Source organism: Oryctolagus cuniculus, chromosome 9 (genome assembly GCF_051225735.1).
Source record: "Oryctolagus cuniculus isolate XC-2025 breed Fujian yellow rabbit chromosome 9, ASM5122573v1, whole genome shotgun sequence".
Taxonomy (NCBI): domain Eukaryota; kingdom Metazoa; phylum Chordata; class Mammalia; order Lagomorpha; family Leporidae; genus Oryctolagus; species Oryctolagus cuniculus.
This window is the reverse complement of record NC_142875.1, coordinates 99,797,974-99,815,430: the sequence shown is the minus strand read 5'-3', so window position 1 is coordinate 99,815,430 and position 17,457 is coordinate 99,797,974. Positions and strand designations below refer to the sequence as shown.

At 40.8% G+C, this 17,457-nt stretch overlaps 1 protein-coding gene across 5 annotated transcripts in view; it reads right to left on the bottom strand.

Moving 5' to 3' along the window:
- The window catches only part of ADIPOR2 (adiponectin receptor 2), a 105,064-nt gene that overhangs the window by 50,119 nt on the left and 37,488 nt on the right, over positions 1-17,457 (bottom strand). For 4 of the 5 annotated variants that reach the window (XM_017343434.4, XM_017343435.4, XM_002712774.6 and 1 more), the window contains exon 2: positions 1,599-1,851. In XM_017343434.4, the coding sequence (XP_017198923.1) occupies positions 1,599-1,769 (171 nt within the window). In that variant the 5' untranslated portion in view covers positions 1,770-1,851. Of the gene's footprint in view, positions 1-1,598; positions 1,852-8,087; positions 8,401-17,457 lie in introns of those variants that run through there. The other variant, XM_051850118.3, reaches the window with a different exon arrangement.

The window sequence follows — 17,457 nt, the reverse complement described above, 5'->3', positions numbered from 1 at the left end:
AGTATCTAGATCCCTGCCCCCATGTTGAGAAACCTGGATTGAGTTGCTGGCTTATGGCTTGGCCTGACCCAGCCCTGGCTGTTGCAAATATCTGGGGAATGAATCAGCAGATAGAAGATCTCTGGCTCTGGCACTCCCTCTCTCACACTCTCCAACTCCCTTTAAAATAAATAAAAATGAATTTAACAATTTATTTTTTTTTAAAGCACCTGGCCTTACATAAACAAGGCTAGTAAGTTCCACCACTGACTGTACCTAGCACAACTTAAAACAGATAATTTGGGGCTGTAGTTCTGGTACAACGGGTAAAGCCGCCAGCTGCAATGCCAGCGTCCCACATGGGCACCAGTTCATGTCTCAGGTACTCCAATTCTGATCCAGCTCCCTGCTAATATCTGGGGAATAAACCAGAAGGTCTTTCGAACTCTGACTTTAAAATAAATCTTTAAAAAATTTTTTTAATGTGGCCGGCGCCGTGGCTCAATAGGCTAATCCTCCACCTTGCGGCGCCGGCACACCGGGTTCTAGTCCCGGTCGGGGCGCCGGATTCTGTCCCGGTTGCCCCTCTTCCAGGCCAGCTCTCTGCTATGGCCAGGGAGTGCAATGGAGGATGGCCCAGGTGCTTGGGCCCTGCACCCCATGGGAGACCAGGAAAAGCACCTGGCTCCTGGCTCCTGCCATCGGATCAGCGCGGTGCGCCGGCTGCAGCGGCGGCCATTGGAGGGTGAACCAACGGCAAAGGAAGACCTTTCTCTCTCTGTCTCTCTCTCTCACTGTCCACTCTGCCTGTCAAAAATAAAAAAAAATAAAAATAAAAAATAAAATAAAAAAAAAATTTTTTTTAATGTTTAACACTAAAATGAATTTCATAACCCACTAATGGTAACAAAACTATACTAGAATTACAGTATTGAACACATAGCATATAAGGCACAGGTTCTACAGCACATAGCAAAATGGCTGTAACATGACTTTGAGGCTGTTCACAAATATTTATATCTTTGTTCCCTAGGTATAACTGTGTGAATAATTTAAAAGTTTCTCTGTCCTCTGGGAAGTGAAAGATTAAAAACTATCTTTAGTTCTCAGAATTCCATGAACTCCTAAGGTGTATGCTGGAGATAATAGTTCCTGGAAAAGCATTTCCAGCATGTGATCAGAATGCCTCCAAAAATATCACTGACAACATCACAGCTATAGCATGGTTTAATTAGAAAGTTTATATGTTAACTAAAAACATCTACTGCTCCCCTAAAATAAACAAAGCAAATAAAGAATAATTTTAAGTGTCAGCAGAAAGGCATAGCTATGAAATCAAATACCTGAACATTATTAATTGATTTCAGATTATCCTGAATAAAAATACAAACCAACACCCCATCCTCTTTTATTTTATTTTAATATTCAATTAGTTTTTAACAGATTCAATGTGGTTTTATAGAGAAAATTCTAAGAACACAATGATATTCTCTTTCTCCCTCCTTCCCTCTCCTATTCTTTCTCTAATACTGGCTCTATACATTTTTTTAAAATAGCCTCCCTCCTGCCACATATCCATAAATATTTGCTCTCTTCGCCATCCTTCCACTTTAACTTACTTTTTTGTGATGGGAAGAACAAATAAATGCCTCTAAAATAGGCTCCAAATCTCCCTGGTAGCTGTCATTATCATCTCCTTTTGTACCATCAAGTTGGTGCCCTTTTCTGAGCCTTATATCTGGCTCTGGAGTCCGGCTGCACCCCAATCGGTTTTCTGCTGGCTCGTTCATGGGATTTCCACGCCTTTCTTACAAAGAGGTCTTTCCGTCCCTTCTTCTTGGGGGAATGGCTCTTCAGGATAATGAGTTGAACCTAAGGAGAGGAAAGTTTTTAATATATCTTAGCGAACACGTTATATGAATACTAAGGGAAGAGTTCAGTTATATTACTATACAAACAATAGAAAATTCAGCAATCGTTACAAATAAAACAGTTTAAAAATTCTGTATTTGCTGATAGGAAAAAAAATGCCAAAATCTATATTTTTAAATGAAAAAAGCAGGATGCAAGTTAATGTGTATAATTTATTCCCACTTAAATATTATAAAAATATAAGTATATATATATATATGTAGAATAATTACCAGAAAAAAATTCAAAACCAAAACTATTTCCTTGACACAGAAGTACCCAGGGAAGAACCTAGGGTCTAGAGTGAAAACACTTTTCCCTTTATTCTGCCTTTTTTTTTTTTTTACAATATATTTTTCAATTAAAAACACAGCTATCTTCAGAAAGACTATAGGTAGGGGGGGCCAGTGCTATAATGTAGCAGGTAAAGCTGACACCTTCAGTGCCAGCATCCCATAGGGGCACCAGTTTGAGTCCTGGCTGCTCCTCTTCCAATTCAGCTCTCTGCTATGGCCTGGGAAAGCAGAAGATGTTCCAAGTGCTTGGGCCCCTGTGCCTGCATGGGAGATCCAGAAGAAGCTCCTGGCTCCTGGCTTCGGATCAGCCCAGCTCTGGCCGTTGTGGCCGTATGGGGAGTGAACCAGCTAATGAAAGACTTCTCTGTGTCTGTCTGTCTGTCTGTCTGTCTCTCTCTCTCTCTCTGCAACTCTGCCTTTCAAATAAATAAATCTATTTAAAAAAAAGAAAGACTATATGTAGGCTTATAAATCACAGTAGGATTTTACATATCCGATCTCATGTAAACATCATAATGAACCTACTATGTAGTTTTGTTTCTATTTCACAGGTGAAGAAATCAAAATTCACCACACATTTTTGTATAAAATATATATGATGAGTTCTCTAAATTTATACAGCACATATTATTGGTAATGTTTTACATCCAAAATGCTTAATGTCTGACATTTCAACATTTTTTAGTTGTTTTGATCTCTAACAAAAGACTTTCCTGGGAACCAATAATCTCAGAGCCATAACACACTCCTTTTATATCATCTGAGTTCCCCGAAAGTGCTTTGCATATAAAAGTTTAATGACTATCTGATAGATATTTCAATGTGCTTGAGTGCTAAAAACACTTTGAGAAATCATCAGTTTCTCTCTAAATTGGACTGAGTTAAGTTTCCCAGGAATTCAATTTTTTTAAGTCTTGGCACTTGACCTCTTAACACAGAGTACACAAGATTATTTTAGACAACTATTTGTGCATCCAAATATAGTGATTTTCCCAGTCAATTCAACCAGAAATACCAAAACAGAAAGTGACAAAGTTACTGCCATTTCTTAACTTGCATCAGATTCAAAGTTGCTACCAGAGACAAGGAACAGCAAAAAAAAGTGGTAGGGCCTAGGTGCCTAGTATTCATATACATTGGATACACACACTAAGAATAAAGCAAAGAATTAGAATTAGATTAAGAATTAATCAAACATCTGTCTCTCTCTAACTCTAACTCTGCCTTTCAAATAAATAAAGCTTTAAAAAACAAATAAGACCACATCAACCTTCTCATAAACAGAAGACATATATGGAAGAGGCATATGTGACAAAATGAACATAATCAGAATGCTGTCAGAATTGCTTTTGTAACACTCAACTCAAGAAACAATATTTCCCAAAGAATTTTTAAAGGATTATCTTAAAAAGAAAAATTAAATTTCAAGAAAGTCCTGAGAGATCAATATCCATTCCTGTCAATAATGCTTTCTAAATTTCCAGTATAACAAATATGTTCCAGTAAAACAAAATAAAAATGAAGAAAATAAAACTATGTAAAAGCTCCAAAGAAATTTAATTGTACTAAAAGAGAAAACTATCAATATATTTTAGTTTTAACAACAGAATTACTGAAGGAAAAAGCATTTACATTAACCCTCAGGATCCCACAGATTCAACAAAACACCTCAATCCTAGAAAAAAAATATATATATACATATATGAACTTTATCTGCATTCTACCTACTGAATAAATTAATTCCTACTAAGATATAAAGACTTGAAATCAAATAAGTCACAGTCTAAAGTGAAGTTTGAGCTCATGGGCTAGAATTGGTTTTTATATAAAATAACTTTCGGGGCTGGCACTGTGGCGCAGCGGGTTAATGCCCTAGCCTGAAGCACCAGCATCTCATATGGGCGCCAGTTCGAGACCCACTTCCAATCCAGCTCTGCTGTGGCCTGGGAAAGCAGTAGAAGAAGTCTTTGGGCCCCACACCCACATGGGAGACCCAGAAGAAGTTCCTGTCTCCTGGCTTTGGATCGGTGCAGTTCCAGCCGTTGTGGCCAATTGAGGAGTGAACCATCAGATGGAAGACCTCTCTCTCTCTCTCTCTCTCTCTCCCCCCTCTCTCTCTGTGTAACTCTTTCAAATAAATAAATAAATCTTAAAATATATATATATATATAAAATAACTTTCAGTAGTATATGAATGAAAATTATTTGAGTAAAAAGTTTTGTGTTCATACATAAAGTTTTATCAGAAAACAACCATGTTCATTCGTTTACACATTGTCTACGGCCACTTAGGAGCTATAATAGCAAAGCTGGGTAGTTTGTAGGAAATATCTTTTGTGGCCTACAAAACCTAAAATATTTACCATCTGGTCTTTTACAAAAAAAAAAAAAAAAAAAAGATTTGTTAATCCTGCTTTGAAGTCTTAGGAGCACTGACTAGTTACTAGCTTAATAACACAAATTTGAAGTAGCTTCAAATAGCTAATTAGATGACCAAAAATTAAATTTTAAGTGGCTGTATAGTTTTAATGATGTCTACTAATAAAGGTAAACACTGAGGTATAACTAATTTTTCAGCTATCCCTGTATAAAAATAATGTGCTGTTCCACTGAAAGCCAAGTTTTGGGGCCAGCACTATGGCACAGTGGGTTAACGCCCTGGCCTGAAGCACCGGCATCCCATATGGGCGCTGGTTTGAGACCCGGCTGCTCCACTTCCAATCCAGCTCTCTGCTATGGCCTGGGAAAGCAGTACAAGATGGCTCAAGTCCTTGGGACCCTGCACCCGCATGGGAGACCTGGAAGGAACTCCTGGTTCCTGGCTCCTGGCTTTGGATCAGCTCAGCTCCAGCCATTGCAGCAAACTGGGGAATGAACCATTGGATGGAAACTCTGTGTAACTCTTTCAAATAAATAAATAAATCTTAAAAAAAAAAACAAGTTTGCTAGGGATGCTTACTTAAAGTGACTTAAACAGGAGAAATTTATTTTCTCACAGTTTTGGAGGCAAAACTCCAAGATCAAGGTATCATGGGTTTGGTTCCTCCTAAAGCGCCTCTCCTTGGCTTGCAAATGGCTGCTTTCTTTCGGTGTCCTCACTGGGTCTTTATGAGCATTCATCCCTGGTGTCTCCTCTTCCTTTTACAGGGATTAGGGTCCTGCTCTTATGCCTTCAGTAAACCTTAAAGATCCTATCTCCAAATACAGTCCCATTCTAAGGTACTGGCACTTAGGACTTCAAAATAACATTTTTAGTGTATGTGTTACTGAAGTGAGCACTCAACAAGACTTTTGAGGAGATACAATTCAGCCCACAACATCAAGGAATTCCTAATGAAAAGTTCATTTATTATTTAAAGGTTTTTATTATTACTATGTATTCACTTGAGAGGAGAGAGGCAGACACACAAAGAGAGAGAAACTTCTCTGTCATATCATTCCTGAAATGCCCATAATGGCTGAGGAGATACAGAGATAGAAGGGCTGGCGCTATGACGTAATGGGTAAAGCCACCGCCTGCAGTGCCAGCATCCCATATGGGCGCCAGTTTGAGTCCCAGCTGTTCCACTTCCAACCTAGCTCTCTGCTGTGGCCTGGGAAAGCAGCAGAAGATGGCCCAAGTCCTTGGACCCCTGCACCCACGGTGGAGACCTGGAATAAGCTCCTGGCTCCTGACTTCAGGTCAGCGCAGCTCCGGCCTTTGTGGCCAACTAGGGAGTGAACCAGCGGACGGAAGACACCTCCCTCTCTCTCTGCCTTTCCTCCTCTCTGTGTAACTCTTTCAAGTAAATAAATAAATCTTTAAAGGGGGGAGAGGTAGAGATAGAGACAGAGATAGAGAAACTTCTCTATCTGTTGTTTCATTCCTGAAATGCCCATTATGACTGCGGCTGGACTGAGGCCAAAGCAGAAAGCCAGGAATGCCATCCAGGTCTCCCACTGCTACCTCCCAGGGTCTGCAAAAGCAGGATGCTGTAGTTGAGAGAGAGCCAAAGTTGGGAACTGAACTAGATACTCTGATATGGAATGTGGGCATCCTAACTGCTAATGCTGAATGCCTGCTTCCCATTCATTTATTCTTTGAGCAAGCTGCGGGTATACCAAGTGACAGGCACTACTCTAGATAAGAAGGGTAAATAAGAGGACAAGGTTTGACACTTTAGGGACTGACACGTATTGAGAGAAGATAGGCAATAAAAAGAAAAGCAATTTCAGAGAGTGATAAGGAAATCAAACAGTGTAAAATGTTAAAGTGACTAATGTGAAAGGTGAGGTAATGCTATTTTTGGATGAAAGTGGTCAGGTTAGGGTTTCCTGAAAAAGGAACTTTTCACCTGAGAGCTACATAAGAATTGTTAAGTGCCCAGGCTTGCTTCTCTATTCTCATGCTGATCAAAACTGGTATGGAAAAAGGATCAAACCAATAGTGAGATTAAGGAGCTTTATAATTTGAGTTTGGAGAGCTTGGCAGGGATGAAAATTGTGAAAAACCTTGTGGTGATTATCGTAAACATTTGGTTTTCCTTTGCACAAGGACTAAATCTGGAGAGATTTTAGCAAGGGAATGGCATGGAATTTCTGTTCAAGAGTACCTTGCCTATTGTATAAATAGAGGAGAATGCAGGTATGAGAGTGGAAGTTAGGGAGACCAGTTAGGGAATCAAAATACTCAAGGTCAGAGTATTGGTGACTGGCCCCAAGAATGTGGCAGAAAAGAGGAATATAAATGGAAAGAATTTGAGAGAGATTTTAGAAGTAAAAATCCACAGGATTTGGAGCTGGCATTGTGGTATAACAGGTTAGGCCACCACCTGCAATGCCTGCATCCAATATTGACACCAGTTCAAGTACCAACTGCTCCACTTCTGATTCAGCTCCCTGCAAATGAACCTGGGAAGGGAGTGGAGGATGGCCCAGGTCCTTGGAGCTCTGTACCCACGTGGGAGATTTGGAGGAAGCTCCTGGCTTTGGCCTGCCCCAGCCCTGGCCATTGTGGCCATTTGGGGAGTGACCCAGCAGATGAAGATTGATCTCTCTTCTCTCCCCACCCCCCATTCTGCCTTTCAAATAAATAAATCTATAAGAAATAAAATTTTTTTAAAAAATTTCAACTATGAAAGGTACTGTCTTAGTCTATTTTTTGGCTGCTACAACACAAACCCCTAAGATTAGTAATTACAAAGAAATTTATTTCTCGGGACCAGTGCTGTGGCATAGCAGGCTAATAAGCCTCTGCCTGCAGCACTAGCATCCCATATGGGCACCAGTTCATGTCCTGGCTGCTCTGATTGAGCTCTCTGCTATAGCCTGGGAAAGCAGTAGAAGATGGCCCAAGTGCTTGGGCCCCTGCGCCCACATGAGAGACTCAAAAGAAGCTCCTGGCTTCACATCAGCCCAGCTCCAGCCGTTGTGGCCATTTAGGGAGTAAACCAACAGATGAAAGACCTTTCTCTCTATCTGTAACTCTACCTCTCAAATAAATAAAATCTTAAATATATATAGATATATATAAAGAAATTTATTTCTCACATTTCTGGAGACTGGGGAGACCAATATCAAGGTACTGACACACAGTAAGAACTTCTTGTTGCATCATGACATGGCAGAGGGCATCATATGGCAAGAAAAGTGCAAATCAAGAGAAGGAGCCAGAAGAAAGAGCCGAACTCACTTCTGTAACAATCTACTCTCACAAAAACCCAACCCTCAATAACCCATTAGTCCTTTAATGCATTCACAGAGGCAGAGACCTGTCACCGAATCACTTCTTAATGACTCCATGTCTTAATGATAATTAAATTTAAACATGAATTTTGGAGAGAACATTCAAACCACAGCAGGTGTATCAAGATGTACCTAAACTGAGGAACAGGTATTCAGGTGCTTTAAAAACTGACATACCAAGACTGTAAGCTGGCACCGTGGCTCACCAGGCTAATCCTCTGCCTTGCGGCGCCGGCACACCGGTTTCTAGTCCCGGTCGGGCGCCGGATTCTGTCCCGGTTGCCCCTCTTCCAGGCCAGCTCTCTGCTGTGGCCAGGGAGTACAGTGGAGGATGGCCCACGTCCTTGGGCCCTGCACCCCATGGGAGACCAGAAGAAACCCCTGGCTCCTGCCATCGGATCAGCGCGGTGTGCCAGCCGCGGCGGCCATTGGAGGGTGAACCAACAGCAAAAGGAAGCCCTTTCTCTCTGTCTCTCTCTCACTGTCCACTCTGTCAAAAAAAAAAAAAAAAAAAAATCAGTTCTTTGGCCGGCGCCGCAGCTCACTTGGCTAATCCTCCACCTATGGCGCTGGCACACCGGGTTCTAGTCCCGGTCGGGGCGCCGGATTCTGTCCCGGTTGCCCCTCTTCCATGCCAGCTCTCTGCTGTGGCCTGGGAAGTGCAGTGGAGGATGGCCCAAGTGCTTGGGCCCTTCAACCGCATGGGAGACAGGGAGAGGGCGCCTGGCTCCTGGCTTCAGATCAGCGTGGTGCGCCAGCCTTGGCGGCCATTTGGGGGATGAACCAACAGAAGGAAGACCCTTCTCTCTTTCACACTAACTCTGCTTGTCAAAAAAAAATTCAGTTCTTTAAGGCTTTTTCTACTCAGCCATGATTGCCTTAGTAGAAATGAAAACAGGATATTGTGTGCCTAAACTCTAAACTTCCCTAATAAAAAAAATGAGGATGGTTTAGCTACAAATGTATTTTCCTAACTTGCAAATTTCTGTGTTTAAAAGACACTTTTTACAGGGAAGGGGGCATTGTGCCACAGTGGATTAAATTACCACTTGGGACCCTGCATCCAACAGCAGTGTCTAGAATGGAGTTCCACCTCTGCTTCTGTTCCAGCTTCCTGCTAAGATGCACACTGGGAGGCAGATGATAGCTTAACTACGAGGGTCCCTGCCAACCCTGTCAGAGACCCAATTTGGCCTGGCCTAACCCTTGTTATTTGTGGGCATTTGGAGATTAAACAAGCAGATGAAAGACCTCCATCTCCCCTCCTCTGTGTCACTCTGCCTTTCAAATAAATATAATTGTTAAAAAATAAATAAAAGAGCCTTCAAAAATTAAATTCAGGGATGAGAATTCTGCCTAGCATTTAAGGAGTCCATGTCCCATACTGGAGTACCTAGGTTCAATTCCCTGCTCCAGCTCCTGATTCTAGCTTCCTGCCAATGCAGACTCTGGGAGGCAGCTGGAGATGGATGGTTCACGTGGTTGGATCCCTGGCATCCATGAGGGAGACCTGCATTGATTTCCCAGCCCCAGCTTCAGCTCAGTCCAGTAAGTTGCAGGCATTTGGGGAGTGAATTGGCAGATGGTATAACTCTGTCCATCTTTTCCAACTCTCAAATTAAATTAAATATAACTCCCACACACATATAATTTTTTTAAGTAAATGTAATGACTTAGAAAAAAAGAAAGGGGGGAAAAACCGATTCAACAGTTTTAGTAAGGGGCAGGCATTTAAGACACTCCATTCCATATCAGAGCACCTGGGCTCTATACCTGGCTCCAGCTTGATTCCAGCTTCCTGCTAATGCCCACCCCGTGAGGCAGAAATGATGGCTAAAGTACTTTGGGTTCCTGCACCTGTGAGGGAGACACAGTTTGAGTTTCCAGCTCCTGGCTTCAGCCTGACCACTGTGGACATCTGAGGAGTGAGCCGACTAGGGTTGGTTGGTCAGCCAGTGGGCCTATCTGTTCATCTTTCTATCTTTCACTCTTCTCCCTCCCCCTCTCCCTCTTCTCCGCCCCCCTCCCTCTCAAATAAATGCATGTATGTATGTTAAGGTGTATCTCAAGAGTTTAAGTTCTCGGGGATATCTCTGAAGCTCCTGGTTTCGGATCAGCGCAGCTCAGGCCATGGCGGCTACCTGAGGAGTGAACCAGAGGACGGAAGAATTCTTTCTCTCTTTCTGCCCCTCTCTCTCTCTGTAACTCTGTCTTTCAAATAAATAAATAAATAAATCTTTAAAAAAAATACATTGAGTTTTATTATCGGGTTAATATGCTATAAAATTCATGAGACGAATTATAAACTAATAAGAAGCATAAACTCTGAGAAGAATTATAAACTAATATTTGTAGTTTAAAAAGGAACTACACAAAAGAACTATGCACAACAGCACCCAAAGACGGAAGCAAACCAACTATGTGTCAATAGATGAATGGACAAACAGAACATGGTTTAACTACGAAATGTAGTATCGTTTGGCCACAAAAAGCAAAGAAGTTGGCATATACATGCAATGGAATTCTGAGACATGCTGCAATATGTATGCTAAGTGAAATAAGCTCGACACTAAAAGACAAATACTGTGGAACACCACTTATACGAAAAACCTGGAAGAGAAAAGTTACAATCAAAAAGTTTAACAGATTTCCAGACTCTGGGAGAAGGGAAGAAGCGCGAATTATTACTGAATGGGTATCAAGTTATTACCTGGGATGATGAAAAAGTTCTGGAACTACACAGTGATGATGATTATACAATGCTGTGAATATATTTAAAACCAATGACTTGCACACTTTAAAATGGTAAATCTTATGTTCACCGTATTATCCCATAATTTAAAAAAGGAATCTAAAATACTGCAATGTGTATCTTATTGTTAATTTTATCATGACATAACTCCTAAAAATATATGTAGTATAAATAAGGTGTTTTTTTTTTTTTTTTTTTGACAGGCAGAGTGGACAGTGAGAGAGAGAGACAGAGAGAAAGGTCTTCCTTTTTGCCGTTGGTTCACCCTCCAATGGCTGCAGCGGCCGGCACGCTGCGGCCGGCGCACCGCGCTGATCCGATGGCAGGAGCCAGGAGCCAGGTGCTTTTCCTGGTCTCCCATGGGGTGCAGGGCCCAAGCACCTGGGCCATCCTCCACTGCACTCCCTGGCCACAGCAGAGAGCTGGCCTGGAAGAGGAGCAACCGGGACAGAATCCGGTGCCCCAACCGGGACTAGAACCCGGTGTGCCGGCGCCGCAAGGCGGAGGATTAGCCTAGTGAGCTGCGGCGCCGGCCTAAATAAGTTTTTAATAAGGTAATCACAATTCATTTTTTCAAAAGTCTATAAAAATGATCAATGGCCCAGAAACTCACAATCAATTTATAGTATATATACATGACAACATGGCCAATAATTCAATTTTTTTAACAGTCTGGAGTTAACTTCCTTCTCTAAACTTTTAACTAAAGAGAAATAAGTTTCTTAAAGTCATAATTTGCACTCCCTTCTACTTAGTGCTTTTCACTCTTGGTACAGATGCAAATAAGCAGTAAATTGGCACCAAAGATTTAATCTAGGAGCCAGCACAGTGGGGTAGCAGGTAAAGCTGCTGCCTGCAGTGCCAGCACCCTATATGGGCACTGGTTTGAATCCTGTCTGCTCCACTTCCTATCCAGCTCTCTGCTATGGCCTAGGAGAGGAGTGGAAAATGGCCCAAGTCCTTGGGCCCCTGCACCCACATGGGAGACCCAGAAGAGTCTCCTGGCTCCTGGCTTTGGATTGGCTCAGCTCCGGCCATTGTGGCCAGTTGGGGAGTGAACCAGTGGATAGAAGATCTCTCTCTCTCTCTCTCTGCCTCTCCTTCTCTGTGTAACTCTTTCAAATAAACAAACAAATCTTATATATATATATACACACACACACACACATATATATATATAAAATCTAAAACCCAGATAATCAAAATAGTATTAAACAGAGGCTGGCGCTGTGGTGTAGCAGGTGGGGCCACCGCCTGTGGTGCCAGCATCCCTTATAGCTGCCGGTTTGAGTCCCAGCTGCTCCACTTCTTACCCAGCTCTCTGCTATAGTCTAGGAAAGCAGTAGAAGATGGTCCAAGTCCTTGGACCCCTGCACCCCATGAGAAGACCTGGAAGAAGCCCCTGGCTTTGGATTGGCACAGCTCCGGCTATTACGGCCAATTGGACAGTGAACTAGCAGATGGAAGATATCTCTCTCTCTCTCTCTCTCTCTCTCTGCCTCCCCTTCTCTTTCTGTGTAACACCGACTTTCAAATAAATACATAAATCTTTAGGGGAAAAAAAAAAAGCTGCCACCTGTGACACCAGCATCTTTTATGAGTCCCGGCTGCTCCACTTCCAATCCACCTCCTGTGTAAAGCAGCAAAAGATGATCCAAGTGCTTGGACGCCTGTCCTGAAGTAGCTCCTGGTTTCAGCCTCATCCAACCCCAGTTGAAGCCATCTGGGTAGTGAACCAGCAGATGCAAGATCTCCTTCTCTGTCTCTCCCTCTCTGTACCACTTTCAAACAAATCAATTTTTAAAAAACAAACAAAAAAGAAGACCTGGAAATCAAGTAGAGAAATTTGACTTACATACTCAAGGTGACTTTTCAGCCAGATTTTAACCAATGAGTTGGAATTTGCCCACCAGAGACAGGGAAAGATACTCCACAGAGAAAACACCATATGCAAAACATAGATATGCACCTATATCTGTTCAGAAGTCAGAGAGCAAGGGACAGAATTCAAGATACACTCAAAGAACCAAACATTTAGGTGACTGAATGAAAAGGATCAATTAAAAATGGGTGAAATTAGATAATCATGTTTTCCACTTTAGCTGAAACAGCAATGTTATTCACTGAGATGATAATGGAGAAAAGCTAAGTCAGAGTGGAACAATAATGAATTTGGTCTTGGAAATGGAGTCTGAAGTGACAGAAATGTTCAGTTGGCCCAGGGAAACAAATCTGGAATTTGGAAGAGACAATGCATCTAAAAATAGAACTGTTGCTGGCACAAAAAGTGATAGTTACTGGCATAAGAATGGACAAAATTCTTGGAAAAAAAAAAGCAACTATACAAAATAGTGAGGGGCAAGAATCACAGTGCAGAAACCACAGAAAACCAAACAATAGATGAGAAGTCAGGATGGAAGGCAGATCTCTTGACTCCCAGTCAAAAGTACCCATACATAGCTGCCTTCCCAAAGGGAAAGCAATGGAAAATCGCACACCCCTACACTACTTCCCAGGACTTTACTTCCCTCCAGGTAACATGAGGCAAGGTTATTATGTTGTTTAAAAACATTATGATTGCATAAATGGTACCTCAAAATTAACTTTTTCTACCCAAAGAAACTGTTAACTTAATTCTTCGACACTTCTGGTTCAGAAATCTAAATCTACTCTAGGAAAGGAATTTCTAAAAAACAGTTTGTAAGTGCCACAAGGGCAAGCATTTCTGTTTTTTCACTGTTGAATTCCAAATTCCAACTAATAAACAGTAAACATTCAACAAAGATTTTCTTAATTTTCTAAGAGAAAGAAAGAAACTAAAAGCCTATTGTATCTGCATAGTTAAATTGGGCCAAGACAGACTGCATTAATACAAGGTACTTCTCACTTCTCACCTGTTTGTGATTTTAACCTTTATCTTGCCTTTAATTTTAAAGGAAAAGGTAATATATGGAGTACAATATAGAAGGTCCTCAAAAACCTAAACCTAGAATCACCCTGTGATGGATCAAGTAGTTCTACTTGTGAGTATATACCGACAAGAACTGAAAGCAGAGTCTCAAAGACATAGCTGAGTACCCAGGTGCACAGCATTCTTCGTAAGAGTTAAAATGTGGAAGCAATCCAACTGTCCATCGATGGAGGAATGAAAAGGCAAAATGCAGTTTTAAACAGGAAGGAAATTCTGATACATGTGACCACATACATGAACCTTGAGAACATTTTGCTAAGTGCAATAGGCCAGTTACCAGCAACAAAAAGGCAAATACTGCATGATTCTACTTTTTTGAGTTACTTATGGTAGTAAAAATCCCAGAAACAGCAACTGGAATGGTAGCTGTCAGGGACTACGGGGAAGAAAGGACGAGGAATTACTGTTTAATGGATATAGTTTCAGTTTTCCAAGTTGAAATGTATTTCAAAGAATATACCTAGTCTGGAGCATAGAGTTCACAGTTTATAAAATAAAAACCAATACAAAATTAAAGTTTTATGAATTGGGAAGTAAGATAATCAAGGCTGAGTTTTAGGACTATACTCCAGGTCTAATAAACTTTTTATTCAAATAAAAAATACACAACATTCTAAAACCCAGAAGGACTCTTTATTAGTCCCTTGTGCCCAGTTCCCATCACTGTACAGCTTTTTAATGTTAACTTTAAGAGCCCCAATCCCTTGATAGTTCACATGATAAATCCCTTCCAGCAAGGTCCTGTAAAAATTTCCATCAGATAGGGTAACACTTCCAGTGATTAAAATTGAAAAAAGAAAAAAAAAATGGTGCCTTTAATATTGTTGCTGGTCTTACTGCTCAAATATTCCATCCCAAAAAGTAATCCCATTCAATCCTTTCAGTAGTTTCAGATTTACAGCCACTATATTTTGTTCACTTAATCTGAAAGAGGTTGGGTATCTCCACGTAGAATACTTTGTACTACTACTAAGGTTTCCACTGAGGAAAAGCTGTACTTGATATCAGAAATCTCATTAACCAGGCACTAACTTCAAACACCTATTTCACTACAGAATGATAGGTAAGGATTTCAGTGTAGAACTTTTAAGTCACTTTGAAAATGGCTTGCAAAAAAGCTAAAACAAAATCATGGTACATAATTTTTCCACCTATCTACTATCACTGAGTAATCCAACCACAGAACTTAAAAGTGATGCCACTATACTTTAAACTATGACACCCAAATCACTGAGTCCCGGCTACTACAAAAGGACACAGCACCACTGGCACTTGGAATTAAAGACTTAATATCTTAATTTTTAATAACCTTAAAGATCTTTGGCAGATTAATTTGTACTAGGGTTAACAATCTCTACTTCGTAAGTGGTGGTGGGGAGTGAACAACAGAGACAACCTGAGCATTAAATTAAATCATGCCTCATGAAAATAGGCAGAGCAGAATTACTAATAAAAAAGCCTAGCCTAGTATGTATCAGGATACCTTATGCTGTGATAGTCACATCTGAAAATATGTAAGTTTCTGATGACAGCAAACACTAATAATGAAGTGGTATTAAAAGGCCACATTACGTCATGACATCCTAAATTCTTCATTTCCTTTTGCTATTTTTCTTATGGCAGAGGGTAAGTAATCATCACATAAAAGAGTGAAATATAAATGTAGCTTTTAAAATAGATGGCTGAAGCCCTAGCTCGTAATATAATAAGCTGAAAAAGTCTGCAAATAATAAAATCCACCTATCCAGTATGAATCTTCTTTCATCAAGTAATATCTAAAGAACTGAACCCAAAATATACTGAAGACTTTTAAAATATATGGAGTCAATATTTTTTATTATCATAGATTGGATTCAATTTTCCAAATGAGAATTGTTCAATACATTTTTTAACTGACACATAAAAATTGTACATATTTATAGAGTACCACATGAAATAGTGTGCGATGTTCAAATCAGGGTAAGTGTATCTATCCCCAGTGATGGAGATCTCCTACAAATGTTTACTATTTCGTAATGGGCTGGATCTGTCCAAAAACAATTGTTTTATTCAGTTCCCCACAAATGAGTGGTACCTACTGGTTTGCTGTAAGCCATTATTACTCATTCAACTCTGACTCAATTATGCTAAAAAAAAATTCTTATACATTTATTTTTTCCATATAGGATCCATTTCCTAATTTCTGCTCATTTCCTTGGGACTTTAGTGGAATCTGTCATATGCAGCTTAAAACAGCATTCCTAAAATTTTAAAAATAATACTCTTCACAATCATTAATATTTTATATGAGACAGAGTATATATGTAAAACACATGATTAACATACTACTTTAGACATAGAAAACATCCCTTTAAGTTTCTCCTAAATTTATGATTTTCTTGTTTTGTTATACTTACTATTTTTTTAATATTTATTTATTTGAAAGGCAGAGTTACAGAAAGGCAGAGAGAGGTCACCCAACTGCTGGTTCACTCCCCAGATTGCCTCAACGGACAGAGCTGAGCCAATCCGAAGCCAGGAGCCAGGAATTTTTTTTTTTTTTTTTTTTTTTGACAGGCAGAGTGGATAGTGAGAGAGAGAGAGAGACAAAGAAAGGTCTTCCTATTGCCGTTGGTTCACCCTCCAATGGCCGCCGCGGCTGGCGTGTTGCGGCCGGCACACGGCGCTGACCCAATGGCAGGAGCCAGGTACTTATCCTGGTCTCCCAGGAGCCAGCAATTTCCACCAGGCCTTCCACACAGGCGCAGGGGCCCAACGATTTGGGCCATCTTGTACTGCTTTTCCAGGCCATAGCAGAGAGCTGGATTGGAAGAGGAGCAGCTGGGACTAGAACTGGTGCACACATGGGATGCCGGTACTTCAGGCCAGGGCCTTAACCCTCTGCACCACAGCGCCGGCCCCAGTGAGTCCACTCTTTACTTTTTTTGAAGAGACAGAGAGAGAGAGAGAAAGAGATCTTCCATCCACTGGTTTGCTCCCCAAATGGCTGCAACAACTGGGCTGGTCTGAGCCCAAGTCAGACACTTGGAACTCCATCTGGGCATACCATCTAGGTGGTGAGGGCTCAAACACTTGGGCCATTGTCGTTGCTTTCCTAAGCTCTAATATTAGCAAGAGCCGAATCCAAGGCGCAGCAGCTGGAACTTGAACTGGCACTACCATAAGGGACGCCAACATCCCAAGGAGCAGCTTAATACATTGTGCCCCAATATCAGGCCCAGCTTTTTTGTTTTAAATAAAATAATCGGCTACATTTCTACTGTTATCTACTGTTTCTCATTTTATAAGAGGGTCTTCCACGGAATCTCACATAGCTGTATTTCAAGCATTTTAAAATTAGCCACAGGAAACTTTTTATCTTCTTTCAAAATACATAATTTGATATAAAACAACTTCTTAATAGAACTTCTGGAAAATGTTACTCTCAGTATCAATCCCATGAAGTACTACTCAAAATATAAAGAAAGCCTTCAGATCACAACCCATTTATTATTACTTATTTTTAGCATACTCTACCAAATAAGATACACATATCAATAGCTTGATGTAACAAAAACTTTAAGTCAGTGGCTCCCAAAGCAGTCCAATCAACAATCATCTGAGTATCTTTTCAAAAATACAAATTCCTGGATCTCACCCTCAGAAATTCCCATCCATATAGATTTTTTTTTTTTTTTTTAAGAGAGAAGCAGAAGCCAAGATTTTATTTTTAAAACTGTCCAGGTGGGGCTAGTGCTGTGGTGTAGTGGGTTAAGTCTCCACCTGCAGCACTGGCATCCTATAAGGGCGCAGATATGTGTTCTGGCTGCTCTTCTTTGGATCTA